This window comes from Cannabis sativa, chromosome 5, assembly GCF_029168945.1.
Source record: "Cannabis sativa cultivar Pink pepper isolate KNU-18-1 chromosome 5, ASM2916894v1, whole genome shotgun sequence".
Classification (NCBI taxonomy): Eukaryota; Viridiplantae; Streptophyta; class Magnoliopsida; order Rosales; family Cannabaceae; genus Cannabis; species Cannabis sativa.
Window position 1 is genome coordinate 13,744,183 of NC_083605.1, and position 27,936 is coordinate 13,772,118.

Genomic DNA, 27,936 nt, shown 5'->3' on the forward strand with positions numbered 1-27,936 from the left:
AACAATTAATTTTGCCAATTTATCAAATATGAGAGTAAGTGATTTTACAATAAAAAAGTATATAGTGGTATTTTGATAGATCTTCTATCTATTTTTGACATTCACATAAGAGTTTTGTAGTTTATTTTTTTGTATTGTGTATGTTTTAGTTATTTAAACTCACCTGTAAATTTTTTAAATAATTTACAGTGCAAAATATAAAAGTTAAAATATTTTGTTGCATGACTGTCTTTTCTTATACGATTGGTAAGCGACGTTTTAACTTTATTTTTAATACTGTAAATTATTCAGAATTTTAAAAAAAATTACGAGTAGTCCTAAATAACTACAACTTATATAATTATAAGAAAACAAAAAAAAAAAAAGGAAGAAGAAGAAGACTAAGAAACTTTTCTGCATAAGAAGTACCCATTTTTTTTTTCAAAGTTTCTTAACTATTATGTTTCCTTCTTTATTGTGTTAAAATATTTCTGTTTTTCTCTTTTTGGAAAATATAAGTACCAAAAGTTTTAAGTTTGTAAGTGGCATAAATCTAATATTTATTTTTAGCAGCATAAGAACTCAATGTTTGTTAAACCGTAATTTTTCTCTAATCTCATCAGTACAGATTCTGTTATTGTCTTAAACAGACCACATATAAAGCCCAAATTTCTAGATCATTGATCTTTGACAAAATATGCAGCATCAATTACTTCCAAAAATATTTTTTAACAAAGGGATTATTTCACAAATACACAAAAACAATAAAAAAAAATTACAAAAATATGATTGTACGAAATTTTAATCTTTTTACATTTTTTATGATTTTATTTACAGAAAATACGGTCTTTTATGTATTTTTATGTTATACACTTGTTAATTTGTTGTTGTTTATTTTTATATTTGTATGTTATTTTCTGTACACTTGTTATTTTTTCAACATAAAAATGTAAAAGCTTTGCAAAAAATAGAATTTACGTAATTATCTCTAATAAATTCAAAATGAAATTTGTACTAACGAAACTGAAAGAAAATTACAGTGTTACAAATATTGAGTACTTATACCGTTAAAAATAAATATTTGGTTGATGCTGCTTACAAACTTAAAAATTTAGTTAGTTATACTGTTATTTACCCAAAAAAATATTATATACAATGCTTGAGTGATTGGATAGGAACCATCTAAATTAATAAACTCTCCATACATTAAATAAATAGTAATTTGCGGCATAAATATATAAGTTTAACTCTCAAATAAATACTTAAGTTTAATTTTTTACTGTAATAATACTAAAGTTATATTTTTGGCACTCTGTAGGTATTTGATCGTTAAATGCTAAGTCATTATCCACGTGTTATTTTTTTTATTAGTATATTTAAACTAATTTTTTTAAAAAATAATAATAATTTAATAACTTGGACCAATCAGGAATTGCCACGTGACAATTTACTTAACACTTATTACTTAACAACTAGGTACCTATAGAATTTCCAGAATTATAACTTAAGTATTATTACCGGCAAAAATTAAACATAGTTATTTATTTACAATTGAAAATTAAAGTTAAGTATTTATATCACAAATTACTCAAATAAATCTACATTTTATCAAAAAATAAAACCAAATCTCAACTTCTATTTATATATATATATATATAAATTTCAATCACATATTATTTATGTAAGTATCAAAATTCTATAATAACTATGTGTGTAATATAAACTCCCAAATCATTAGGACAAATAATAATAATAATAATAATAATAATAATAATAATAATAATAATAATAATAATAATAATAATAATAATAATAATAATAATAATAAAATACATTATTATTATTATTATTATAATTTAGTCAACTTTTATTTTTGTTTATACTATAAGAAATTTTTGTAGTAGATTCCTAATAGTCATTCTTGTAGATTTTTTATCCATTTCATTTAGAAAAAAATTTAATTTATCGTCATAATTATTTAAGAATACTTGTAAATTTTTAAAAAACTTTAAATAATTTACAATGTCGAGAATAAAGTTTAAACAGTTACTTACAAGTCTTATAAGAAAAATAATCGCGCGTTCAACATTTTTAGCATTGTAAACTACTTGAAATTTTTTAAAAATTTACAAGTAGTCCTAAATAATTATAATGTATACGATCATAAAAAAAAATAAACTAAAAAATTCTCTTGTATATCGAAACAAATAAGGATCTACTGAAACACCTATTTAAAAAATGTGTGCTATAAACTAATTAAAAGTTTAAATTTATTCTTAAATATATGAAAATCTTCTTTAATGAAAAAGTGTTTTGATATTACTAAAAAAATAGTGAGTAAATTATTCTAAATTTTAAAAATAGACTTATAAGAAATTCATTTTTTCAGAAAAAGTTATATACCTATCTTCTCTCAAAAAACTTTTCAATTAAAAAAATATATATGTTTTCTTAAAAAGAGCTTGTAAAAACCGAGAGGTAAATAGACCAATGTATTATTGGGGAATTTTTAATTTTTTTTTATTTATGACTTAAAGTTTTTAATTATAAAAGAAGGTTAGTAAAATTTTAAAATTATAAAAAAATATTTTTCAGTAACGAAATAATTAAAATAATAAAAAAAAAAAATCTTACCAACTATAAATTTAAAATAATTAAAAATAACTAAAAAACAATCTCATAAAAATTATAATGCAACTATAAGATAATAAAAAAAAAGACTAATTAGAATTTTTGTCTCTCGAATTTTGATATGTATCAAAAATCATACCCCCTCAATTTTTAAAGTCGTTAAAAATACCCCCTAAACTGTTGATTATTGCATTTAAAGACTTTTGTCCAATTTTAGTAAAAAAGTCCAACATGGATGAAAGTTTAGGGAGCATAATTTAGTACATGTCAAAGTTCGAGAGACATGATTGATATTGGGGAGCATGGTTTAGTACAAAAACAATCACTGAAATAGTAAAATTGAATGAAATTAGTTAGACAAAAGTTCTTAAATCTAACAATCTCAATAGTTTAGGGGAAATTTTTAAATGACAGAAAAGTTCAAGAGCATACTTTAGTACATGTTAAAATTTAGGAGGCAAAAATTCTAATTAGCCTAAAAAAAGGCTAATTAATAATTTTTCCCCCCGAACTTTGACATGTACTAAATCGTGCCCCCTGAACATTTTTTGGCTGTTTAAAATTTCCCCTGAACTATTGAGATTGTTAGATTTAAGGACTTTTGTCTAATTTTAGTAAAAAAAATTCTAACATGGATGAAAGTTCAGGGGACATGATTTAATACATATCAAAGTTTGAGGGGCATAATTTAGTAGATATCAAAGTCCAGTGAGCATAATTTAGTACATAAACAATCATTGAAACAGTAAAATTGAATGAAATTAGACAAAAGTCCTTAAATTTAACAATTTCAATAATTCAGGGGGAATTTTTAACGGCCAAAAAAGTTCAGGGACACGATTTGGTACATGTCAAAATTTAGGGGAAAAAATTACTAATTAGTCCAAAAAAAAAATGAATTATTGTTTTTACTGTGTGAAGCTTAAAAATAAAAATAAAAATAAAAAAAATCATGTATTTTTGTAATTATTATTATTATTAGTAGTAGTATTATGGGCAAAATCAGTTCTATAGTACTTTGGTTGATTTGCCATCTTAAAGCTTGGAAAAGGCCACAGTCGGTTATTACAAAGCTTACATTTTTTTCTCTTTCTTCGTGTATTGGCAAAGAGATTGCTTTTGCTTTTTCGATTTTGAGATCCCATTGTTCCTTTCAAGTGAACAGTAATGCTTTGTCCTTCTCCTTCTTAATAGGTATAGGTATATTCTTCTTTATGTTGTGTATTTTCAGTTGCGTTGATTTTATTTTTGTATGGTTACTTCGTCAATTTTTCAAAGATAATCAAAAGTGTTTCATGAGTCAGTTTTCCTAATTTGTATTAGTTCCTCATATCTATCAAAAGAGTTTCTTTGATACTGATTGATTTTTAAGAAGGTGGGGGAATTCATCTACCTCTCATGTTGTTGATGTTTTCTCTTGTAAGGATTTTTGAAGAATATATCCTCCCTCTCTCTCTCTCTCTCTCTCTCTCTCTCTCTCTCTCTCTCTCTCTCTCTCTCTCTCTCTCTCTCTCTCAATTTTCCTTTTTTTATAATTTTGCTTTGGCTTTTTTGGATTGGTTTATTTTGAATTCAAGCTAAATATTATGCTTATATCAATAATGTGTTTTTGCAGTGTGAATTTGATTGTTGGAAGAAGGCTTATATTATTTCTTAAGATGCCCAAAGTGGATAATAGTGGTGATTTTATATTCTGGTTTGCGGAAGAAATATCAATGAAGATTTTAACCAATCTAGATGACCCATCTGATGTAGTCCGTGTTTCCTCTGTTTCCAAGCTCTGGCGGCAATTTGGTAAGCCCATGGTGGTGCTACACTATAACTATTGAGTATTTTGGTGAACGGTTTGTGTCAAATTTCACTGTTGTGCAATTTTTTTTGGATACCCTTTTGAGCGTGAATTATAAGACAATTAGGCTCTTTAATTTCTTTTTAACCCTAGTGGCTTAATGGCCTTGTCAAAAATCCATTTAATGATAATTTGTTGCAGTTTGACTCTCTCTGAATGATGTATAAACCAATTCTGGTTTTCTTTTTGACTTAATTTGACTTTAATGTAATAGAGAAAGATTGAATGACATTTTCTGGATATAAACATCTGATGGTTTTAATAAGAATTTGGAAAGAGATCTAAATTTCAGTCTCTAAACAGTTCTGATGTCAATTTTTTTATTTTTTACATTGTGCAGTGATTGAACATGACATCTGTAAACAGCTTTGCTTAAAGAAGTTTCCTGAAATATCTGGTGCTGTTGAACTAAACAACTTGATAGAACCAGTAGATATTGGTCTTAGAAACGGTACCGAATTTGAATTGTTAAAGAGGAACCATAAAATATTTTCCTTCTTAGCGAAAGCTCTTTCTCCTGTCATTACAAATGATTGCTTATCAACTGCTATTAGTGCATCTAGCACTGACAATTACCCAACTGAAAGCATTGTGCATACTTTGCAACCCGGGGATAGAAATCAGAATGTAGCTTCATACTGGTCAAGTAGTGGGCAACATGAACCATCTGTTCCTGAGACACTACTTTATGAGTTAGTGACCAAGATGTGTCTGGTCAGTGAAATCCATGTTCAACCATTCCAAGGTTTCTTACTCTGCTGTGTTGCATTGCATCTTTCATCTCTGGTTTAGTTTTTGTTTTACTTCTAGCTTAACGGAAATTTGTTTTTGTACATCAGCATATTTTCAGCACCGCTACCCGATATACTCATGTAAAGCTGTCCGATTTAAAATGGGCCATCTCAGAAATCTTGGCGAATCAGATACTGACTTTTCAGATAACGAGTCTGAGGATCACACATTGCTAGACGATAGATTTGTATGGACTTACATCTCACCTGAATTCCCAATGGTTCAGGTTTGTTTCAATACATTAATCATTTTAGTATGTTTCAATTTGTGTTGGGAATGTGAGGTGCTTCTGTTTCTATAGGAGCTAGATGTTCCTTGTGGGAGGTGGGGGCAGTCCCCTGGACATAGTCGTTTCAGGCAGTGGCCATTTTGTCCATGGTCCACATGGTTCTTCTTTCTACTGACATGTTCAATCATTAGAAAGATTCTAGTCTCCCCTTTCTCCCTACAAGTAATTATGAGTCGATATACTATCAGTGAACTGCTAATTCTTCAGCCACAATCTGATTGACTGGCCATGTAACTTCGAAACTTTTCCACAATTAATATACAAATTTAAGAAGTAGAAGCTTAAGTGAATATTTATATTGAAATGCAATTCTGTCAATATATTGTCATGCTTGACATTTACACTCAATAATAGCTTATTGCTATGAAACAGGAAAGTTTTTTGCAAAAGTTTGAGCTCCCGGAACCTGCTCTCTGTGTTGGAGGATATCTGCTAGTTGAGCTTTTGGGCAGGGTCCAAAAACAAGAAATAGACGACTTATATTATATCTGGTACACAATCAATATATTTCGTGATTTGTTCGTTTACAATTTTTGTTCTTAGTGCCTAAATCTATTAGTTTCCAATGAAGTTATTCCAGTGCTTTTCATTAAAGCTTCTTTAGACGATAGAGTAATATTAAGGTACTTAAACATAAGTGTAACTTTAGATATTGAGATATTGCTGATTTGCTATATACTGCAGCTAATTTTGCATATCTTTTCCTAATCACATTTTTCTTTTAATCTTTTACGAACCATGGTACAGTATTGCTCATGTTCAAATTGTTGGAAGACCACTCTTGCCTACTTTTGATGTCGAAATGCATGAACCATCTGGAAAATGCTTACTGAAGCATTATTCAGAAACGGTGAGTCTTTCTTAATATGTGAGTATTATGCTGGGAGCATATGGTGTTGAGTAGATTTCTTTTGTTTACATGCTTGGATGTGTTTTTTGAAGATAACAAACTCATGTAAAGTCATGTCCGAGAATAAGTGGGTTAAAATAGAAATGAGAACTGGAATAGATGATTAGTATACAACTTTATTTAAGGCTGAACGATCTTTTGTTGTTGTTTTATTCTTCCTTCTTTTTCCTTTGAATTAATCTGAGTTATTACCCAAATCTAGGAAATTGAGTGACAGCTTTGGAAGTATTTCACCATCAATCCGGCAAGTCCAGCCTCTCCACTGAAACTGTTACTCTGTGCACCACAAATAGTCTTATACTCGATCAAAGTTGCAGAAAGGGAGGTTTTTTGATTGCCAACGAAAGCTATTTATATTTATTTTAGACATCTGTAGATCTTCCTTAATAATAATTTTTATGATTTGCAGATGTATCATTTTAGAAGCCAAATTTCAATTAATTATGAATAATCATACAATTAGTGTCCAGTTAGTTTAACCAAATTGAAGTATTAAACCTCGAAAATGGGAATATTGCCACGATTGATGTCTGTTTTTGACATTTTCAGAAGCAGTCGAAATGTTAATATAAACAATCGAAAAAGGCAACATTCACAGATAATTAGTGAATAGCGTATGTAAAACATGTAAACATGTTAAATACGAAATCTGTTTGTTCTTAGGTTTTTGTCCAATAGATTACACTTGCAAGACTTGGGCGACACCAAAAAAAAAGAAAGAAGAAGATTACTAATGATCCTACGGAACTACTGAAGTACAAGCGGGCCAAGTCACCACAAATTCCATACTTTAAAAATTAAAAAGAAAAAAGAGAACCATAATAAAAGGGGTAAAGAAAGCAGCTATCTCAATTGACCTGTACAAAGATATATTATGCCCCACTTGTGCGGCCTGGATCGCCAATAATTAGACCAAATTTTGTTAGTCATGCCTTCCAGCCATACCCCATGTTATCGTCAAGATCATTGTTGAAAAACCCGTTTTCTGTGAACTCATGGGAGATGTCGGTCGTGATATCTCCTTGCAAGTGAAGATTCTGGGGCAACTCGGGTGTTCGCTGGTGGAATCCATTGTTACCACCAGCTGAAGTGTCACTGTTTGATGCAGCTTTAAAACTGTTACTCCTGCTTGGGGGTGCAGGTCCATTACTTCCTGCTACATTGGCAGTTGTAGTTGTTGCTACAGCTGTGGCCGCTGAAGTGTTACCCCCATAACTTGAACCATTCCTCACCCCATTAGCATTTCCTCCAGAAACAGACTGTTGTTGTACCACTCCACTGTTAGACGACATCTCCTGCATCAGTTGCTGGATCATCTGCTGCTGCTGCAAGGCTTGGTTGCCTTGAGGGGTCTGTGGATGGTTCTGTTGTAGCATGTTATTAGCACTCAACGAGCGCTGCTGCTGCTGCAGCTGCTGCTGTTGTGGAGGTAGGTGGGGGCTAGAGTAACCACTAGCAGATACGTGCTGCATGGATCCTGGTATTAAAGAAGCAGCCCCTTGGTAAGGTGATGATGGACTTTGGTTGGAATTGTTAAAGGATGATGATGCCTCTTGTTGTATGGAGTTGGGATTTGAATTCATAGAGTTTGACCTCATTAGTAAATTCTGGTAATTAGTTAGTGCCATAGCTGCTTGTGCTGAACCACTTAAAGCCCCTCGGTTTACCATTTGATGATTGTTGTTCATTTGATTATTTAATCCAGGATGCAATGCCATTAGCTTATTAAGAGTATTCCTGTCCGTTGGCATACCCTGAACACTCGCTAACTGCTCCATTTCCTGCATCTTTTGCATTTGGAGTTTGGCGGCACTAGAATGTCGAGGATAATTCTTTAACCCCTCTGCCAAAAAGTATCAACGAAAAAATCCAGGCAAACTACTGTTAGAATCAATGATTCCAATATAATATAAATATATATAAATCGAAAGTGAAAGGACCAGCCCTTCTTCCAAAGTTAAACATCTATATCGAGTTGAAATTAAGACTGAGCAAATGTTTCTAAAACAGTCGATTCAAATTTAAGGACTCCGTTGAGGGAAGAAAAAGGATCTAATTCTATCAGGAAAGAGAAACAAGCATAGGTCAAGAAGAAAGACTGCAATTTGCATGTACAGCCATGATCTCTTCAAAGTAACTATCGTATCTCTTCCACCCAAACAAAAAGAAAATTGTTTAAATATATATATATATATATATATATATTTATATCAATATCCCTATATATCTTACGAGTTACAAAGAATCGATATAAACCACATCAAAAGAATGAAACTTTAGAAAAAGGAAGAGGAGTTTACCAATAGGCCCAACTTTGTGCTCCCCGCAGAAATCAATCAGATCTTTCATACTATTCACGACCTCAGAGATCTATTTAAAAAGTCATCATAAGAAAGCCTCAAGGCAAAATGTGCACACTAAATTTCTTGAGCATAGAAATAAACATTGTACCTGCAAACACCTCACATATCTTTTAGAGAAACCCAAGTCGTTCAGTGACTGTAGCTCCAAGCTCTTTGCCAGCTGTCGTCCAGCTGATAGTACCCTGAAGTCATTCAACATTAATTTCACCCCTTTATACAAAGTGGATCACAACAAGTTTCAAACTTACAACTGCAGTCTGTCTTACGATCCAAACAATTGAAACAAGAGCATCCAAGAGCTCAGCCAAAAGTAAGAAAGAATAATGTGCAGAAGCCCCTAACAGGATATTAATCCTATTTAACAGATCAGCATCTTAATATAAATACCTTTTTCTTATCTTTGAAAAAGATGCTCAATCGAGTAAAGGCATGGTAAAAAATATTGGTTTAATAGGAATAGGATACCTTAGACGATGTCTACTTGTTGTTACAACTCCAAGTGTTTTTAGATTTCTGATTTTATGATAGTTACTACCAGCCAGAGAAAGGAATAAAAAGATCTTCTAGCTTTTTACTTAGTTAAAACCATCACTCCTAATGAATAAATGAATCTCTGAGAAAATAAGCGCTCATCATAAATGAGAAAATGAACAAGAGGAAAAAATGATTCACTATCTCACATGTTGCTGTTCGTTTGTAAATCTTGCTGAGAAACCCCATCTGATCCACTTTCAGCAATTGTATTTTGGCACTTCTGTGCAACCTGAACCAGCTGATTCACCTGCAAAAGAAAAATAAAAGAATATTAACAGTTGTTAATTCTTAGCAACTCAAATATACAAGTAAATATGAGTTCAAACAACTCATCCCAAAGTCTTTTTGCGCAAAATGTATACCTGCGGTGCAACCAACCTTCGAGGAAGAAGTTCTTCATGGCGACGAGCACAAAACTCCCAAGATAAGATCTGGAAATGCATGAAATCAGCAATATGAGATTACATCGGAGAAATAAAGTAATAAAACTTAATGGCAAAGCCTTTGACCTTTAAATCTTGTGTAAATATGATACGAAGTCGGCCCTCACGAACAACACGAAGCTGCTCATACACACTTTCTTGTACTGCTTTTCCGTACTCCAACATCATTATACCAGTTGGGGATCTACTTTCACGTGGCAAGTCCAAAAAAATAAGCTCATCAATGACTCCACTGCCAAACTTAATCTCATTAAGTCTAGGGAGCACTTCAGACGTTGCCTCTGCAAATAAAATGCCCCAGCAAAAATAAACTCAGACAAAAAAATCTAATAAATTTTTGGAAATTATTCATTCACCTTAAGGTCAAGATACCAAGCTAAACAAAACATGAGCAAAATATTGCAACAAATATAAGAATTTAAATCGGTTAATAATGCTAAGAACCATCCTTACAACTGTTACCCTGCTATGATTCCTGTTTGATGTTCTTAAATAATGATCTTATAATATATTACATTTTCTTGTGGTAAGAAACTAACAAGTGGCAGTCTAATTTTCTTACCAAAACCCTTTCCAGATTTAGAACCACAAATGTCACACTGCCAAGCATCCTGAAAAAGATTTTAATTGTTATAATCACCACCACATAATTTACATAAGTAAGATAAGTAATTAAATCACACACACGCCTCTTTTCTTTCTCTCTAACTGTCTCTCTTAACCAAAAAAAACAAAATGCAGCCAGAGAAACAAACTGACCATAGCTGCCTGGGGAAACACACCAAGAGCATGGTGCCCAACATTTTCATATAAAGATAAGCACCATCTCTTTTTTGCACGAGGAGAGTAGTACTCTGCAACAAACTTCCTCCAATATGCAATAGTATTATCCTGTCAAATACAAATCATCTTAAAAACTAATTACGTAAACAAAACAATTTTCAGGCTAGAAAAAATAAACATGCAAGTTAAATTTTTTGTTAGTTAATTCAGGCGTGATATTTTTCAATTAATTGGAAACAAAAAGAATCTGAATAAATTAAATTAAGGAACTCACAGCTGGCCTTTGCCGCTGATGATATAGATATTGCATCAGTCGCCGAGAACATACACCAGCTACACCACCATCAAACGGCCGTTTTATTCCAGATTGTGGCTGCTGCATAGCTTGCTGCTGCTGCAGTTGCCTCAACTGCATCTGCTGCTGCTGCTGCTGCTGTTGTTGTTGTTGTTGTTGTTGCTGCTGCAATTGGGCTCTCTGCAACTGTGGCATAGACTGCAACATCTGTTGCTGTTGCCGTAATCTCTGCTGCTGAAGCAAAGCTTGTAACTGTGGATTGCGGCCTTGGAACTGCATGGAGTCCTGTCTTTGCAGGAGTTGCTGTAACACCTGATGTTGCAGCATATCTTCCTGCTGCTTCATATCCAACCGGGGTTTCTTTTGCACCTGGGATAAATTATTTGGATCTTGAAGGAATGATCCAGGAAGGCGCACACCCATTGGAAGTGAAACTTGACCAGTTTGTGAAGTGGGTAATGATGTAGCACTCGTTGCTCCTTGTTGATGCTGCTGACTTTGCTGTACTTGTTGAGCATTATGATCCTGATGAGAACTCTGTTGCACTACAGATGATCCATCCATAACCGATGACCCAGAGATGCTAATGTTATTTGATGAAAATGACATTGGTGATGCTGGTACGCATAAATATGACTCTGTATTGATGCTTGCACTTCTCTGCAAATGTGGACCTCCTGAAAGTGCAGAATTTGCATCTGTGACCAAAGAACTTGCCCCAACACTTGGACCAGAATTCGCGACACTGTTCAACACTGCATTGTTCATGTCCCCAGAAACCGGACCCAAATTCGAACGCCCAGTTCCAGGAATTGAATTAGAAGAATTCGCGAAGGATGAGCTCAAGTGAGAGTTAACAACAGCTTGGGACTGCCCGTCTCCTTGAAAGAAAATTCCAGAACTTGAGGAAGATTGTGTTAGCCCTCCAGCCACCCGAGAAGGCACCATGGGAGGCACCGCCCCTGGATGGCCAGAGTCTAAATAGCTCTCCAGAGCCAGGCCTTACTAGTGTTTTTTACAAGAATAAATATGCTCAAAGCCACTGAATACAATACACAAGCAAAACCCACATAAAAAAATCCCCAATAACAGCTTATAAATACAACATCTCTATGTAACCAATACCAACAGAAAATAATTTTCGTTTAGTGTTTACTTCCAATTCACCAAATAGATAATGTCACCAAAGAAAGTAACACTATTACAAACCTAATGGCACATACTACCCACTAATCTTTTTGAGCTTTCAACAATTTCTCATACGGATCTAAAATAAACGAATATGAGCACAATCATTAGCAGGGGGACCATCGAATCTAAAATTAGAAACTAGGCCATATTCTAAAACAGCTCTAACCCGCATAACCACACCCTAAAGAAAACGCAAAGAAGAGGGAACAAGCCCTAAGCGACAAAAAAACCTTTATTTTTAAACATACCCCATAAAACCCTAATTTTTTCACTTACCCAGTTATAAACATTAAGTGAGCATTAACAAAAAGGCTCTAAACTGTTATCTTCGAAAGTAGAAACGCAAATTACTTCACTACACTTACCATTAAGCAAAAGAAACCAAGGTTTGGCCTAAACTTTATCCTAATATCCAAGAATCAAAGTCCAAGATCGAACTGAAAGCAGCTAAAATTCAGCAGGGAATTACAAAAATCCCCAAATTAAACACAACCCAAGTTATAAACAATCAAAATAACACTAACAAAGCATGAATTAAGATCAAAAATCAAAAAGAGAAAAAGAAAAGCACAACACTAAAGTTTCAAAGTGGTAGAGATCGATCGGAGCAGTCCAAGTTAATAAAAGGAATTTAGTAAATTAAAGAAGAAGAAAAAATGGAGATAAAAATAATGTAGGAAGGTACTAACCATGGAATCGGGAGCTGAAAAAAGCGAAATGTTGCTTTATTTTTCCTATTTTGGGGCTTAATTAGGAAACTGGAATTGGAAGAAAGAAGGGTAGAATTTCGGGTAGGCTGTTTATATACCTAGCGGGAACTGCAGTGTTTAACGGACCGGTTACAGCCGTTACCCAACCCTACAGTTACCGGTTACTTCCTGTAAGAATGAAACGTGTCCAACATCTAGGTCAGGCACATAGTCGGTGAAAGATTGCTCGGTGGCAGTACGAAGGATGATGATGACGTGGCCTAATCTGATTTGTTGATTCATTGGAACGGGATGGGGTTTATTATTGACGATCGTACTCAAATACTGATTAGTCTTTTGCATGAGTTCGGATCCGGTGCATCGCATTACCTGCGACCCCAAGAAAGAAAAACAATCAAAGTACTTTTAGTAGAGAATGAACGCTGAGGTGGCTGATTATGATTGGTTGAAGGATGTGATATTTAGAAAACGTGGGGTTTTGTTTTAGGCTTTGGGCTTTGGGCTTTACCTTAGACGTAGTAAGGGTTAATTAGGATTGGATTTAGGATAAAGACAGGCCGTCAGATTGACACGTGCGATGTAAAACAAAGGCCTCGCACACGTGTGACTTCTTCTACCTCTGCCCTCGAATCTAATCAAAAATATTGTTTTCAATAATTTCTTTCTTTTTTTTTTGGCTGGTGCGGCTTTAGTTTAATATATATATATATAGATATATTTTTATCTCGTAAGTAATCATATATATACAAATCGGGAAGTTTTTGATTCGCTACCAGATACTCTAACTTCATTCCATATTTTTTTTTCTTTTTTGAAATGCATAAATTGTTGAAAATAATACTTTCCTTTTTTTTCTTTTTGATAAATAAATAATTATTAATTGATATTAGTGTATTTTATATGCCTTGACTTTTATTTAATAAGGTCAATATTTTATTTTTGGTATCCAAATTTTTGAATTAATTTCATTAAATTCTATTGAATATTTATATTTAAAAAATTAGCTTAGGAGGTCCAATGATGCATGCGTTTTTTAAGAGATACATGTATGTACGCAAATTTTGATTATCCATGTGTTGATCATACTTAAATGGCCATTAATTACATTTACATAAATATTTATTTGTATATATATTTTATGAATTCCATAGGCATGCAATTATTGTTATTTTCTTTAGATAGGCTTGCAATTTTTTAGTACAAGAAATATATTTTAACATGTGGGTTGCTTAAACAGTTCCTCAATCAATATTTACAAACCAATATATAATAACAATTGTATTATTTTAATATTTTAACTAGTCACTATCTTATTTTTCTTTTTAGATTTTTTATATTTATTTATTTAACTTTTTTTTTTTTTTTGATAAATTATAGATGGGTACCCACTATCTATTTGAATAGATTCTCTTCTAGGCAATTAACATTTGACCATCATATCTATTGTCAGCCTACTTTAGGGGGAAAAAATGAACTACCCACAAATTAAAAATTCTCATTGCATTATTAGTTTTATATTATTGTATATTATATAGCCCTCATTAGTCTTTAATATAATTAAGTACCAAACCTATAAATTTGTTATTATGCTTCCCTTATTTTAATTCTAAGTATTTATTTTAGTAATATTCTAACCATGTTTTAACACCCTATTAACTCAAACACGCCCACTACATGGGTAGTTTAATAAAATGAATAGCATTAGTTATCTGGCATCTTATATTAAAACACAAACAAAACTACATATCCACCTCTTTCATATTTAATGATTCCTCAATTACCTCTCATTTTTCAAAACATATTAAATATATATATATTTATATGAAGAAAAAAGAGTAATTTACGGCGATAATACTTAGGGTCTGTTTGGAAACAACTGTGTAATTACTATGCAGTGTAATTACTAAGGTAGTAATTACACTATATAGTAATTACATTGTATTTTAAAATACAAGGTGTGTTTGGATGTCAAGTGCTAATTACATGTGAATTCCTAATATCATGTTTGGCATAATAGTTAGTAATTACACAGTAAATTAATATTATAATATTTAAAGATAAATTTCATTAATTAATAATATATAAATAAATAATAATCTCTTCATAAAATAAAGTCAAAACTATAACAATTTAGTAGCAAATATTTAAAATAATTTTTTTAAGACTATCTAATTGCTCTTGCGTTCCATATATTTTGAGCTATTATACCTCTAAAATTAAACATATATTGCTTGTCATCATCTGTTAGCCCGTCACCAAGTTCTTCATGTGAATCTGAATCAAAATCAATATTGTTCAAACTTTCACAATTTCCTATTTCATTTTCCATGTCCTCTTCAAAAAATTCATCATCCCAATTCCACTTGCGAATAAAGTTGTGAAGTATACAACATGCTAATACAATCCAACCTTGTTTTTTGATGATTGATAGAAAAAGGGAAAGTCAATACATTAAAAATAATTAAAACATCATATCAATTAATTAAAATAATTTGAATTTATTTTTGGTATGTAATTACACTGTGTAATTACACCCAATTCTCATGGGGGGTATGAGAATTGGAGAGAGTAATTGAGGCCTCCCAATTACCTCTAATTACACAGTTACTATGTAATTACACGGACACACAAACACGTCAAACTGTGTAATTACCTCCAATTACATCCAATTCCAATTCCCAGGTGGCTTTCCAAACGCGCCCTTAAATTTATCTTCTAGTTGCAGATTAATACTTAAGTAATTTTTTAACGGTAAAATTACCTTCTGTTACACTTTTGTTGCATCCTTAAGTACCCGTTAAGTGAGTGATCATTACCTACGTGGAAGATCCTAATTGGTCCAACTCATTTTTTTTTATTTAATTCAATAAATTTTTTTTAAAATAAATAAAAAATTTATGATTTTAAAAAATTATCAAATTCTAAAAAAAATAAAACAAAACTCTAAAATTATTCAGCCTCACCCTTTCTCTCTCTCTCTCTCTCTCTCTCTCTCTCTCTCTCTCTCTCTCTCTCTCTCTCTCTCTCTCTCTCTCTCTCTCTCTCTCTCTCTCTCTCTCTCTCTCTCTCTCTCTCTCTCTCTCTCTCTTCAATCACAATAACCACTTCAAGATTTGATCAGGCCATCTTTGACTATCGTCAAAGAAAATGAAGCTCACCACGAGCTTGAGAGATCCTTAGAATCCCTGACCCCCTTTCCTTCTCTTGCGTGTCTTCCTCTGCCAGTCTCCCTTCTCTTCGTTGACATCAACGGTGGACGGAAACCACCACCAGGCAAACCCCTCTGCCACCGTAAGCACAGCTAGACGTCTCTCTTCATCTACGCATGACCTTCATTATCTTTTGGTATTCATCTTCTCCTTTTTTTAGGTACAAATCTGTAAATGATGGGGGTTATGAAACCATAACTCTTTTGATCGGATGGTAACTCTTTCTCTCTCTAAATTACCTTATTTCACTACAGATTTGAATGCTATTTTGAACCCAAAATAATTTTTTGGGAGTTTGTTCTTAGGTTTTTAGGTTGGAGTCTAATAAGCGAGGAAGAGATGGGTTTGTGTTCTTCAATTTTGATTTTTTTTCTCTTACTTTCATGTTGGAAGGACTTAGGGAAGAGGATTGAAGATGGATTTTATAGAGTTTTGCTTTGAAATTTTTTGGGTTAGAAAAAGAATTCAAATTGTCGATGATTATTTTTTTTCATTTTGTTGAGTTAATGAATGAAGTTAAATGAATATTAAAATATGTTTAATAAATCATGTTTAATTTTATTTTAATTATGTTGTTTTTAATAAACTATGTTTAATTTCTTATATATTTAAATGATTTTTTAAATAACTTTTTTAATTTTAAAATAATTTTTAAATATTTGTTATACCCGAAATTCGGCTACCATTTTAATGGAAGACACGTGTCAAAGTAGGAAGAATATGGATCACTGTGTGTAGCGGTAATTATAATAGAATAACTCATTAAATGCGGACGTGACAACGTATATTTACAACTTACTGACTATAAGGTCTTATGCGAGATAAAAATATACAAACTATTACCTCATGCATTAACGAGAAACCATACGGCATTGGATGTACAAGGCGAGACATTAACCCCCGTTACGCATGAGTAGACGTAAGTGAGGTATAATGACTGTGAAGACACTTAGCGTATAATATATAGTATACAAACTAAGTAAAACAGTTGAGTAAACTCAAGCAACTAATAGCGAGGCGCCCATCTCGCTATAGGAAAGCACACTCGTTGTGCTCTCACCAATCAGCTTTAGGCATCTTTTAGTGAGATTTATAGTCTTTGCGAGTCAGTTCTCTCAGATAGAAGCTAACATTCAAATGATATTCGCTGTTGAAGTTTACCTCGTCACCGAGAACTGCAATTGACAGATGGAGCATTATGTCTTCAAAGTAGAAGCGACGAGATTTATATTATCAACCTCGGAAAGATATGGAAAAAGCTCCACCTCGCTTTCAAGGTCATTGGTACTGAGTTCCTATCGAGACATCCCAGAATATTATGATTTATAACGTGTTTAATACACGTTTACTTTGACCCAGTAAAAGCGGGCTTGTTACAGCTGTGAGATATTCAAATATTAACCGCAATTATATTACGTGATATGTAATCAAACTCCACGATTTCTTATATATTTAAATAATTTTTTAATTAACTTTTTTAATTTTAAAATAATTTCTAAATATTTGTTATACCAAAAATTCGGTTACTATTTTAATGGAAGACACGTGTCAAAGTAGGAAGAATATGGATCAATATGTGTAACGGTAATTATAATAGAATAACTCATTAAATGCGGACGTGACAGAGTATATTTACAGCTTGCTGACTATAAGATCTTATGCGAGATAAAGATATACAAACTATTGCCTCATGCATTAACGAGAAACCATACAGCATTGGATGCACAAGGCGAGACATCAACCTCGTTACGCATGAGTAGACGTAAGCGAGGTATAATGACTGTGAAGACACTTAACGTATAATATATAGTATACAAACTAAGTATAACAGTTGGGTAAACCCAAGCAACTAATAGCGAGGCACCCATCTCGCTATAGGAAAGCACACTCGTTGTGCTTTCACCAATCAGCTTCAGGCATCTTTTAGTGAGATTTATAGTCTTTACGAGTCAATTCTCTCAGATAGAAGCTAACATTCAAATGATATTGGCTGTTGAAGTTTACCTCGTCACCGAGAACTGCAATTGACAGATGGAGTGTTATGTCTTCAGAGTAGAAGCGACGAGATTTACATTTTCAACCTCGGAAAGATATGGAAAAAGCTCCAACTCGCTTTCAAGGTCATTGGTACTGAGTTCCTATCGAGACATCCCATAATATTATGATTTATAACGTGTTTAATACACGTTTACTTTGACCCAGTAAAAGCGAGCTAATTACAGTTGTGAGATATTCAAATATTAACTGCATTTATATTACGTGATATGTAAATAAATCCCACGATTTCTTATATATTTAAATGGTTTTTTAAATAACTTTTTTAATTTTAAAATAATTTTTAAATATTTGTTATACCCGAAATTCGGCTACCATTTTAATAGAAGACACGTGTCAAAGTAGGAAGAATATGGATCAATGTGTGTAATGGTAATTATAATAGAATAACTCATTAAATGCGAACGTGACAGAGTATATTTACAACTTGCTGACTATAAGGTCTTATGCGAGATAAAGATATACAAACTATTGCCTCATGCATTAACGAGAAACCATATGTCATTGGATGCACAAGGCGAGACATCAACCTCGTTACGCATGAGTAGACATAAGCGAGGTATATTGACTGTGAAGACACTTAGCGTATAATATATAGTATACAAACTAAGTATAACAGTTGGGTAAACCCAAGCAACTAATAGCGAGGCGCCCATCTCGCTACAGGAAAGCACACTCCTTGTGCTTTCACCAATCAACTTCAAGCATCTTTTAGTGAGATTTATAGTCTTGACGAGTTAGTTCTCTCAGATAGAGGCTAACATTCAAATGATATTGGATGTTGAAGTTTACCTCCTCACCGAGAACTGTGATTGACAGATAGAGCGTTATGTCTTCAGAGCAAATGCGACAAGATTTACATTATCAACCTCAGAAAGATATGGGAAAAGCTCCAGCTCGCTATCAAGGTCATTGGTACTGAGTTCCTATCAAGATTTCCCAGAATATTATGATTTTTAACGTGTTTAATACACATTTACTTTGACCCAATAAAAGTAGGCTAATCACAGTTGTGAGATATTCAAATACTAACGACATTTATATTACGTGATATGTAATCAAACCCCACGATTTCAAGGGATAATTGTTGTAAAGATTACAGTCAACTCTGTAATTAATTGCCTGACTATGTAATTATAAATAGAGGCAAGTGAGGACTAAAAAAGGGACGAAAATTTCATAAGGAAAAAGGCCCTGAAACACTATCAGAAATCTAATAATTTGACTTGTGGACTATGCAGAATTTTAACTGCAAAACCACGTAAAAAACCTCTGTGTTCATACTTTTTTCTTTACTGTTTTTATTTTTCTGTGCAAGTTTATTACCGTTAAGGCTCATATCTGGTTAACAAAAATCTGCGTTAACAGCTTGGTGCTTTCATTGGGAGCCTTCGTGAAAAAGCTCAGAAAAAACCCTCCTTACATATAAAAAACAATCTTCTTCATGGCAGACAACATAGAGAACATTAACACACCACATGAAGAAACTCATCACTGTCCTGGAAAAGAGCCCATGGGCTCCAAAAGCCTTCCAACTCACAGTCTAAACGGACCACTCGTTTCAGGAGGACCCAACCTGAGGGTGGCCCCAGCACTCGGACCACTCGTTCCAGGAGGACCCAACCTGAGGTTGGTCCCAATATGCGAACGACACGTTCGACAAGAGCTCAACATAGGGAGAGCCAAAATCCTAGAATGAGAGATGAAGGACCCAGTCGTGGAGGTGCTCAGCCTAGGGGTGAGGGTACTTACGAAATGGAAAACTGCCATCTTAGGCGTCGCCTGGAGGAGGTAAACTGGCATAACACTGAATTAGAGCGTGATGCAGCTGCAGCTAGGGCGGCACAGGGGAATAACGCTCAAAATCAACTTAAACCTAGAGTGAGAAAACCTCGAGGCGGACCTCGTGGCTCACTAACCAAGAGACAGGAAAATACTCAGGAAGAACAACCTGAGGAGAATGAGGTTCCCCCTAAAAATCCAAACAATCAGCCGGAACCCTCTCATAGAAATGAGAATGGTAGGCAACAAAACTAGCGAACAGGAAATTCCTCGTGGAAATGAGGAAGACCCTGAAACACAACTCGGGGTATGTAGGTCACCGGCGAGGCATCACCAACGTTCTTCCGGAACCCATAAAGAGAGGGCTCATACAAACCCCAGTTGGGGAACTACGACAAACCACACTCAAGGGGAAGAACAGGGCGTGAAGAAGCAAGTGTGACCTCAAGGGCTCAAGGACCCACAGTGTAATACCCTAGGTTAAGAAATGGATTAGCAAAACCCTAATTAGATAATTATGAATAATTGAGGAATTATAGTATTATATAGTTCAATTTATGTGAATTAATATGATATATAATATGGTAAGACCCCGTTGGTGAGTCAGGGGCATTTTAGTAATTGTGACCCGAGAAGGGTAAAATGATGAAATTAATTTAATTACGTGCTTGATGGAACTATATTATTATATAGTATGCCTGTGCTTTCTTTTCAAGTGTATTCTGACAGGTTGGCGCGGTATAGTCACAACCGGGTATTTCGGGCTGAACTGGGTTCGGGCCCAAAATGCAATTGGATTGAGTTAATTGGCATTTTATTTAATATGAGATAATCTGAATTTTTATTTGGTATTAAATATGCATGGAATGACATAAATACCCTTGTGAGGGTGAATATATGTGCTTTGGCCCTAGGGGCATTTTGGTCTTTTGACCTTTTATTTCTCATTTAGTAAAGATTGATTTTTGGGAAATTAAATTAGAAAATTCTGGTGTTATTCCCCTCTCACCCCACCCCTCTCTCTCTCTCTAAACCCTCTTTGATTTCTCTTGATTTGTTTGGTGAAATTGCTTGAGTTTGGATTGAATTGAAGCTTGGTTTTGGGGAAATCATTGTTCTTGCCTTTGGTGTGATTTTGAGGTAGTTTCTACAACTTTGATCTCTTTTATTCTAGCTGAATTATGTTGGAAAAATATGGATTAAGTGATGTTGTTCTTAGACTTGCATGATAAGAGAATTGGTGCTTAACTTTGTTGATTTTGAGTGAGAAATTGCAAGATATAGTTTTGAGTTGTGGTTGATTGTTGGTTGTGATTATTGAGTATTTTTCTAGGTCAAAATCTTTGTGAAATTGATTGAGTTTGCTGCTGGAATTATGAACTTGATTAGGTTGAGCTTCTTGTGTTTGAGCTTTAACTTTGTTAAGTTAAGGCATGAATTTTATATGTTTGAAGTAATCTGATTTAGGGGTTTATAGCTGGGAAATTGATGCATGGATTATGGGTTTCTGACCCTTTAATAATTGCTTGTAACTTGATGTTATGATTTATGAGTTTGGGTGTTAATTGAGGTGATTTAGGTGAAGTTTGGTTGCTAAATTCGTGATGTTCTTGCTGGTTTCCTGGGTTTTCAACCCAGGTGCCGCGGCATGGGTTGAGCATGCTGCGGCCCACCCCTTGTTGGTGGAACCTGGGATTTGTCCCAGGTGCCGCGGCATGGCTTGGGCATGCCGCGGCCCGCCCTCGATTTTGAGGGCAGTTTGAGTGCAAACTTTAAAAATTCATAACTTTTGATTCCGAACTCCAATTTGGGAGTTCTTTATATCGTTGGAAATCTCGTTTCGAGCTCTATGTAATTATCTGAATTTTAAATGCCATGATTAAATTTTATGAGTATGGAATCAGGGGTTAACCCTATTTGTGAAATCCTAGATTGTATAACTAGGATTACTGGCACCTGATCAGGAGCACCCGGGAATTCGGAATCTCTGCTATTGTGGGACAACAGGTAAGACAATGGTTAGCACGTAGAGTATGCGTAGTGCCGCTTATATTGAAAGTGATATGTATAATTATTTAGTAACCGGGATTAGGGTTATTACCCTAATACAAACGGTTTAGTAGCCGAGGGTTATTACCCTAGTGATATATGTGTGTAAATGCCATGCCATGTTAAATGTAATGAGATTCAAGGATTATGCGCTTAAGGCGTAATCAGGTTGGACTCGATAACCATAACCGAGATGAGCCATTCTAAGGTCTTATTGTAATTAGACGTGTGAGAGCAACACGTAGGTCTACACCACGTAGATATAAATAGATGTGTGATCGCAACACATAGGTCTACACCATGTAGACATAAATAGGCATGTGAGTACAACATGCAGGTCTGTGTCACACAGACATACAGGAATGGCATTACTATTGGTGGGCCACTTTATCAGAGATTGTCCTCAGGCTAAGAAAGAGGAGCCTAAGAAGAACACTACGCAGAACCCGGGGCGACTTTTTACCATGACTCGGGCTGACGCTAATGCTAGTCCGTCAGTTGTGACAGGTCAGTTGTCTATTAATGGTTGTTCTTATACTGTGTTGTTTGATTCGGGAGCTACTCACTCTTATGCGTCGGGTAGAGTGATTGAAAGTTTTCATAAGCCATGTGATATTTATGCTTCGGGGTTTGGAACCTTGTTACCCTCGGGAGACCTTATAGTGTCCACTAGGTGGATTCAGTCTTTGTCTTTCTGGATTGACGGTTGTGAGTTGACCGCCAATCTAATTGAATTACAACTATTTGACTTTGATATAATCCTGGAGATGGATTTCCTGTTTAAGTATGGAGCGACGATTGATTGTAAATGGAAGATGTTGGTGTTTGAGCCCGATAGTGCTAACCCAACGGTGTTTGTGGGTAAGATTCAGGGGGCACGCATACCAAGAATAACACTGTTGAAAGCTAAGGACCTGATGAGTAGAGGTTGTCTGGGATTCATAGTCACTGCAGTGGATACCAGCCAACCTGTGACATCAGGGCCTGAGAATACAAGATTGGTATGCGAGTTCCTAGATGTCTTTCTAGAAGATTTACCGGGATTTCCACCTACCCGGGAGATTGAATTTGTTATTGAATTGGTGTCGGGAGTGGATCTAGTATCTAAGGAACCGTACCGAATGGCTCTAGCAAAATTGAAAGAATTAAAGATACAATTACAAGAGTTGTTGAATATGGGATTCATTAGACCGAGCTACTCACCTTGGGGTGCTCCGGTGTTGTTTGTGAAGAAGAAAGATGGAACCCTGCGAATGTGTATTGATTACCGAGAGTTGAACAAGCTTACCATCAAGAACAAGTATCCTTTACCTCGAATTGATGATCTATTTGATCAACTGAAGGGGAAGACGGTCTTTTCCAAGATCGATTTTCGCTCAGGCTATCATCAGCTGAGAATTCGAGAGGAAGATATCCCGAAAACTGCGTTCCATACTCAGTATGGACACTATGAATTCCTTGTGATGTCTTTTGGACTCACTAATACCTCGGCGACATTCATAGATCTAATGAATCGGGTGTTTAAAGACTACCTGGATAGATGCATAATTGTGTTTATAGATGACATTTTGGTGTACTCTGAGTTAGAGGAAGAGCATGAGTTGCATCTCAGATCGGTTTTTCAACGGTTACGGGATCATAAGCTCTATGCTAAATTCAAGAAGTGTGAATTCTGGTTATCTCGTGTCTCATTTCTGGGGCACATAGTGGATAAAGATGGGATCATGGTGGATCCGACCAAGATTGAAGCTGTTCGGGATTGGCCAACACCAAAATCAGCTACTGAGGTCAGAAGTTTTCTAGGTTTAGCTGAGTATTATCATCGGTTCGTTGAAGGCTTTTCAAAGATTGATGTACCCTTAACGGAGCTAACCCGAAAGAACTAGAAGTTTGTTTGGACTGATCGGTGTGAGAAAAGTTTTTTAGAGTTAAGGTAGCGCTTGATTACTGCTCCAGTATTAACTCTTCATTCAGATAAGGAAAAGTTTGTGCTTTATTGTGATGCCTGGAGACAGGGTCTCGCTGTGTGCTTATGCAAGTTAAAAAGGTAATAGCCTATGCTTCTCGGCAGTTAAAAGAGTACGAACAAAGGTACCCAACTCACAATCTAGAACTCGTAGCAGTGGTATTTGCGCTAAAGATTTGGCGACATTACCTATATGGCGAGAAATGTGAGATTTACATTGATCACAAGAGTCTGAAATACTTCTTTACCCAGAGAGACTTGAATATGAGATAGAGGCGTTGGCTAGAGTTGGTGAAGGATTATGACTGTGAGATCCTTTATCACCCTGGTAAGGCCAACGTAGTTGCTGATGCCTTAAGTCGAAAGGGTCAGAGTCAGTTAAGCACTGTGAAGCAAATCTCCCAACAGCTAGCAAATGAGATGACCCGAGCTAAGATTGAGTTGGTTGTAGGGCAATTGGCTAATATTACCCTACAATCCACTCTTTTAGAGCGAATTAGAAAAGTACAAATGCAAGATTTGGGAATCGTGTTTGTGTGCCCATGGATGAGAGTATCAAGAGAGAGATCATGAATGAGTCTCATACGACTCCTTATTCAGTTCATCCAGGGTCAACGAAGATGTATTAAGACTTGAAAGCCATGTTCTGGTGGCCAGGCATGAAGAATGACATTGCTGAGTAAGTTGCAAAGTGCTTTACTTGTCAGCAAGTTAAGGCTGAACATCAGCGACCTGCAGGGTTGTTGCAGCCACTGAACATACCAGAGTGGAAATGGGAAGACATTGCTATGGATTTCGTGGTAGGCATGCCTAGAACCACGAGACAGTTTGACTCTGTGTGGGTCATCGTGGACAGGTTTACAAAGTCAACTCACTTTTTACCTATTCGGACAAATTTCTCCATTGACCAGTATGCTGAGTTATATGTCAGAGAAACTATTCGTCTTCATGGTGTCCCAAAGTCCATTGTTTCAGATAGAGATCCGTGTTGGTATTATATTTATCCAGGATCTTAGATCTATTTGCAAGTATGTTGATTTAACAACCTAATATTGAACTTCTAAAATGATGAACTAAACACATAAAAGTTAAGAATAACTTACAGTGATTGCAGCGGAATTAATGTCTCCTTCCACTCAGATCTCTAACCCTTGATTCCTGTCTGTAGCAGAGTATAATCAAGATCTGAGCCCGAAAGTTCTTCAGTTGGATGTGATCCTTCACAGTCTTCCAAACTATGATGAGATACTGAATGATGTGAGTGGGCACTTCTCTCTCACTAGGGAATTTCGAAATCTCTCTTTGTTTTTCTCTCTAAATTTCGTGTGATACACTTTGCAGAGCAAAGTTTCTCAAGCAACACATGCATACAAAGAGAAGAGAGGGGCTGCTATATATAGGAAAAGGGAAGATCACAACTTTCCAAATAAACAGTTTCCTCTTTTACTGTGTAATTGAATAACTGCCTTATTTAGTGTGATTCACCACTTTCCTATTTAGGCTAGGCTTTGATTAGCAATTAAATGACAAATTAAATTGAAAAATAATAATTGGGAAAAGGCAATGATGTGGCCGGCCATGGTGTGAATGGGGCTCACATGATTTTTGCAGTTTCCTCAATTTTATTTCTATTTCTCCAAAAATGCCATTTTTCCAATTCTAATCATTTAAATGCCAAAACTAATTATTTAATAACTAAAATAGATTATTAAATAATATTGCCATTTAAAATTAATTATTAATTTAGACATGCAAAGTCTCATAATTAATAATTAAACCTAGAAACCCTCTTATTTACGATTTCATCCCTAAATTGTGAGAATTCACAAATTAGACATAGTCTAACTTTTAGAATTATAATTAATTAATCATAAATCAATTATAGAGTCCTACAAACAGTATAGTCTCAACTAGAATGGGGACCATGGATCTATATTCTGAGCTTCCAATAAGTTGAACCGATTTACCAAGTAAATCCCTAACTTATTAATTCCTCGTTGAATCCACTCTTAGAACTTGGAATTGCACTCTCAGACTTATATAGAGCATATCATATGTTTCACGATATCAATATGCTATCTCATTTAACCATTGTTATAATCTTAATGTGATTTAGAGATCCTCTATATAGATGATTTACATCGAGACGGGACCAATTTACCGTTTACACCCCTCAATGTATTTTGCCCATTTGAACACTTAGTTACCTATAAATGATGTTTTAGTGATCTAATATATAGTCACTGAAACAAGAGCTCATCCATTTACTTCTATTTAACTAAGCTCAAAAGAAATCATCACTTTACTTCTATACACCAGTAGAAGCTATAGATTTCCATATTTATGTTTAGCACTCCCTATTCAGTTATGCTATCATGTTCCCAAAATATATGTATTATCCTGACTCAAGACAGGCTTTAACTAATAAATCAAAGAACAAGAATAGCACTCCTGAGATTGAGCCTAAGCATATCAGGATTTAGATTCTCTTAATCTAAGATCAACTTCTGACATTGACTTGGAAAGATACAACGGTAAGTTTACAATATCTTTAACCAAGTTCAATATCGGTCCAGTCCAATGCATACTCCATGCATTTGAAACCAGTATACTTTGCCAATGTTCTGGAAAGAACATAACACTTACTCCTAGTGTTAGTATACTTCATCGCTGATTATCACATCAGTGTAAATCCAAAACACTGATGAACAGGGACCAAATCTTTTGAATCATATAATCACAATCACATTCCACTGTATTGACGATACTGTAATTGTGAATAACTATATGTTCTGGATTTAACTGATTTTGTGCACATATCAAGTATATGTATTAAACCATAAACATGTAACATACATGTAAACATACTTCACTTCTAAATTGATAACTAATCAGATTGTAAGGAGTTTTATTTAGGGCATAAAACCCAACAAACTCCCACTTGCACTAACATAAAACAAGTTGTGCATTACAATCAATCTTTTGTCTTGATCCTCTGATCAAGTGTAGTATCTTTGAATTCACCCATATATCTGGAATCAGGTTCATGAGACACATGAAACCTTCCTAACTTATGCTTTACTCGTCAAGGGATACTGAAATCCTTACTGCCCATTAAGTACATCTGAACTACCAGAAGACATATCTCTCAAATTTTAAAATTTGGAATTGAGATAAAGCAAAGGTAGAATTTTCTTCAGTAAAATAACTTTCTGGTAATTTTGAATTCACAAAGTTATATCTTCTCTGATGAAGCTTGAATTATTATAGATGGGTTTTAACACTCTTCTATAATGATTCCTCCACCCCAAGAGTAACCACCATCTCACAATGAGTCGGTGTGCATATCAGGATCACTAATGAATAGTTCCTTAATAACATATACGTCACTTTTGTAAATCTTTCTTGATTGTCCCCTAATGTTCCCCATTTGATTACATCTCAGATGGCTCCCACTCAATAGCAGATGTCTGGTTAGAAACTTTTAACCTTTTACTATTGTTTCTGGGAACATCTCGTTGTGACTTATTATCTTAAGCCGAAACTGTAAGTTTCTTTAAGATTAGTTCAACAACATAGCAATCTAGTATTTGAAGTGAAAAATACTTGCTAGAGATTTAAGCAATCAAATCAAGATACCATAAAATGTTATGAGAAATAGACATCTTGAATCAGTCTTTCGAATAGACTATGCAAGAATTCTTCTATCTTACTCTCATAATTCTGATAAGTTATTTCTATCCATGTGAATGGTTAGACTTGTTTTTATCAGAGGTGTTCTTAAGTTCCTATCACAATTATCAACCAAACGAAGATGGGTAAAGAATTTTAATATTCTCCCACTCAACCAAGGTAATGTGAAACATTATCAAAGAACTTTAATGGTATCAATAACTATTACAACAGTAAATCTAAACTGGAACATATAATCAAGATCAAGGATTTATTCTGATAATAGCTAATTTATTATATTATTTCCATGTTTAAAATTATGTGTCACAAAGGGTACTGTAGAATAAAGTCCACCCCTAAGTTTATAGAGATTATGGTCCACCCCTAAAGGTTGTAAATCTCTAAGTGTGATAGAGAGTCTGTGGAGTTGAATA

At 34.4% G+C, this 27,936-nt stretch overlaps 2 protein-coding genes across 10 annotated transcripts; one reads left to right on the forward strand and one right to left on the reverse strand.

Annotated features, from left to right (window-relative positions):
- Nucleotides 1–3,602: 3,602 nt before the first annotated feature.
- On the forward strand, nt 3,603–6,909 carry LOC115716342 (F-box protein At4g00755). 8 transcript variants are annotated; one of them, XM_030645118.2, is made up of 7 exons: nt 3,603–3,804; nt 4,226–4,404; nt 4,800–5,204; nt 5,299–5,477; nt 5,913–6,031; nt 6,288–6,390; nt 6,653–6,909. In XM_030645118.2, exons 2-7 carry the CDS (start codon nt 4,269–4,271, stop codon nt 6,662–6,664), a joined length of 954 nt encoding a protein of 317 aa, XP_030500978.1. In that variant the 5' UTR covers nt 3,603–3,804; nt 4,226–4,268; the 3' UTR covers nt 6,665–6,909. The 8 variants fall into 8 exon arrangements, with proteins under 8 accessions (XP_030500978.1, XP_060971436.1, XP_030500979.2 ...); XM_061115454.1 differs by having other exon boundaries at nt 3,635–4,029; XM_061115455.1 differs by having other exon boundaries at nt 3,635–3,810.
- A 158-nt stretch (nt 6,910–7,067) lies between these two features.
- Nucleotides 7,068–12,884, reverse strand: LOC115716655 (probable transcriptional regulator SLK2). Of its 2 annotated transcripts, none has more exons than XM_030645501.2 (10): nt 12,749–12,884; nt 10,848–11,910; nt 10,550–10,681; nt 10,353–10,401; nt 9,857–10,071; nt 9,710–9,778; nt 9,494–9,594; nt 8,902–8,995; nt 8,751–8,820; nt 7,068–8,293 (listed from the first exon to the last, which is right to left on the reverse strand). In XM_030645501.2, exons 2-10 carry the CDS (start codon nt 11,814–11,816, stop codon nt 7,377–7,379), a joined length of 2,616 nt encoding a protein of 871 aa, XP_030501361.2. In that variant the 5' UTR covers nt 11,817–11,910; nt 12,749–12,884; the 3' UTR covers nt 7,068–7,376. The 2 variants fall into 2 exon arrangements, with proteins under 2 accessions (XP_030501361.2, XP_030501362.2); XM_030645502.2 differs by having other exon boundaries at nt 10,848–11,623; nt 12,749–12,865.
- Nucleotides 12,885–27,936: the final 15,052 nt, after the last annotated feature.

Coding starts and splice junctions, on each gene's coding strand:
- LOC115716342 (XM_061115453.1), top strand. CDS start 4,269: ATGCCCAAAGTGGATAATAGTGGTGATTTTATATTCTGGTTTGCGGAA. Junction 5,478..5,912: donor CTGAATTCCCAATGGTTCAG/GTTTGTTTCAAT, acceptor GCTATGAAACAG/GAAAGTTTTTTGCAAAAGTT. Junction 6,032..6,287: donor GACGACTTATATTATATCTG/GTACACAATCAA, acceptor ACCATGGTACAG/TATTGCTCATGTTCAAATTG.
- LOC115716655 (XM_030645501.2), bottom strand. CDS start 11,816: ATGGTGCCTTCTCGGGTGGCTGGAGGGCTAACACAATCTTCCTCAAGT. Junction 10,402..10,549: donor TGTTTCCCCAGGCAGCTATG/GTCAGTTTGTTT, acceptor AATCTTTTTCAG/GATGCTTGGCAGTGTGACAT. Junction 8,996..9,493: donor TTACAAACGAACAGCAACAT/GTGAGATAGTGA, acceptor GAATGACTTCAG/GGTACTATCAGCTGGACGAC.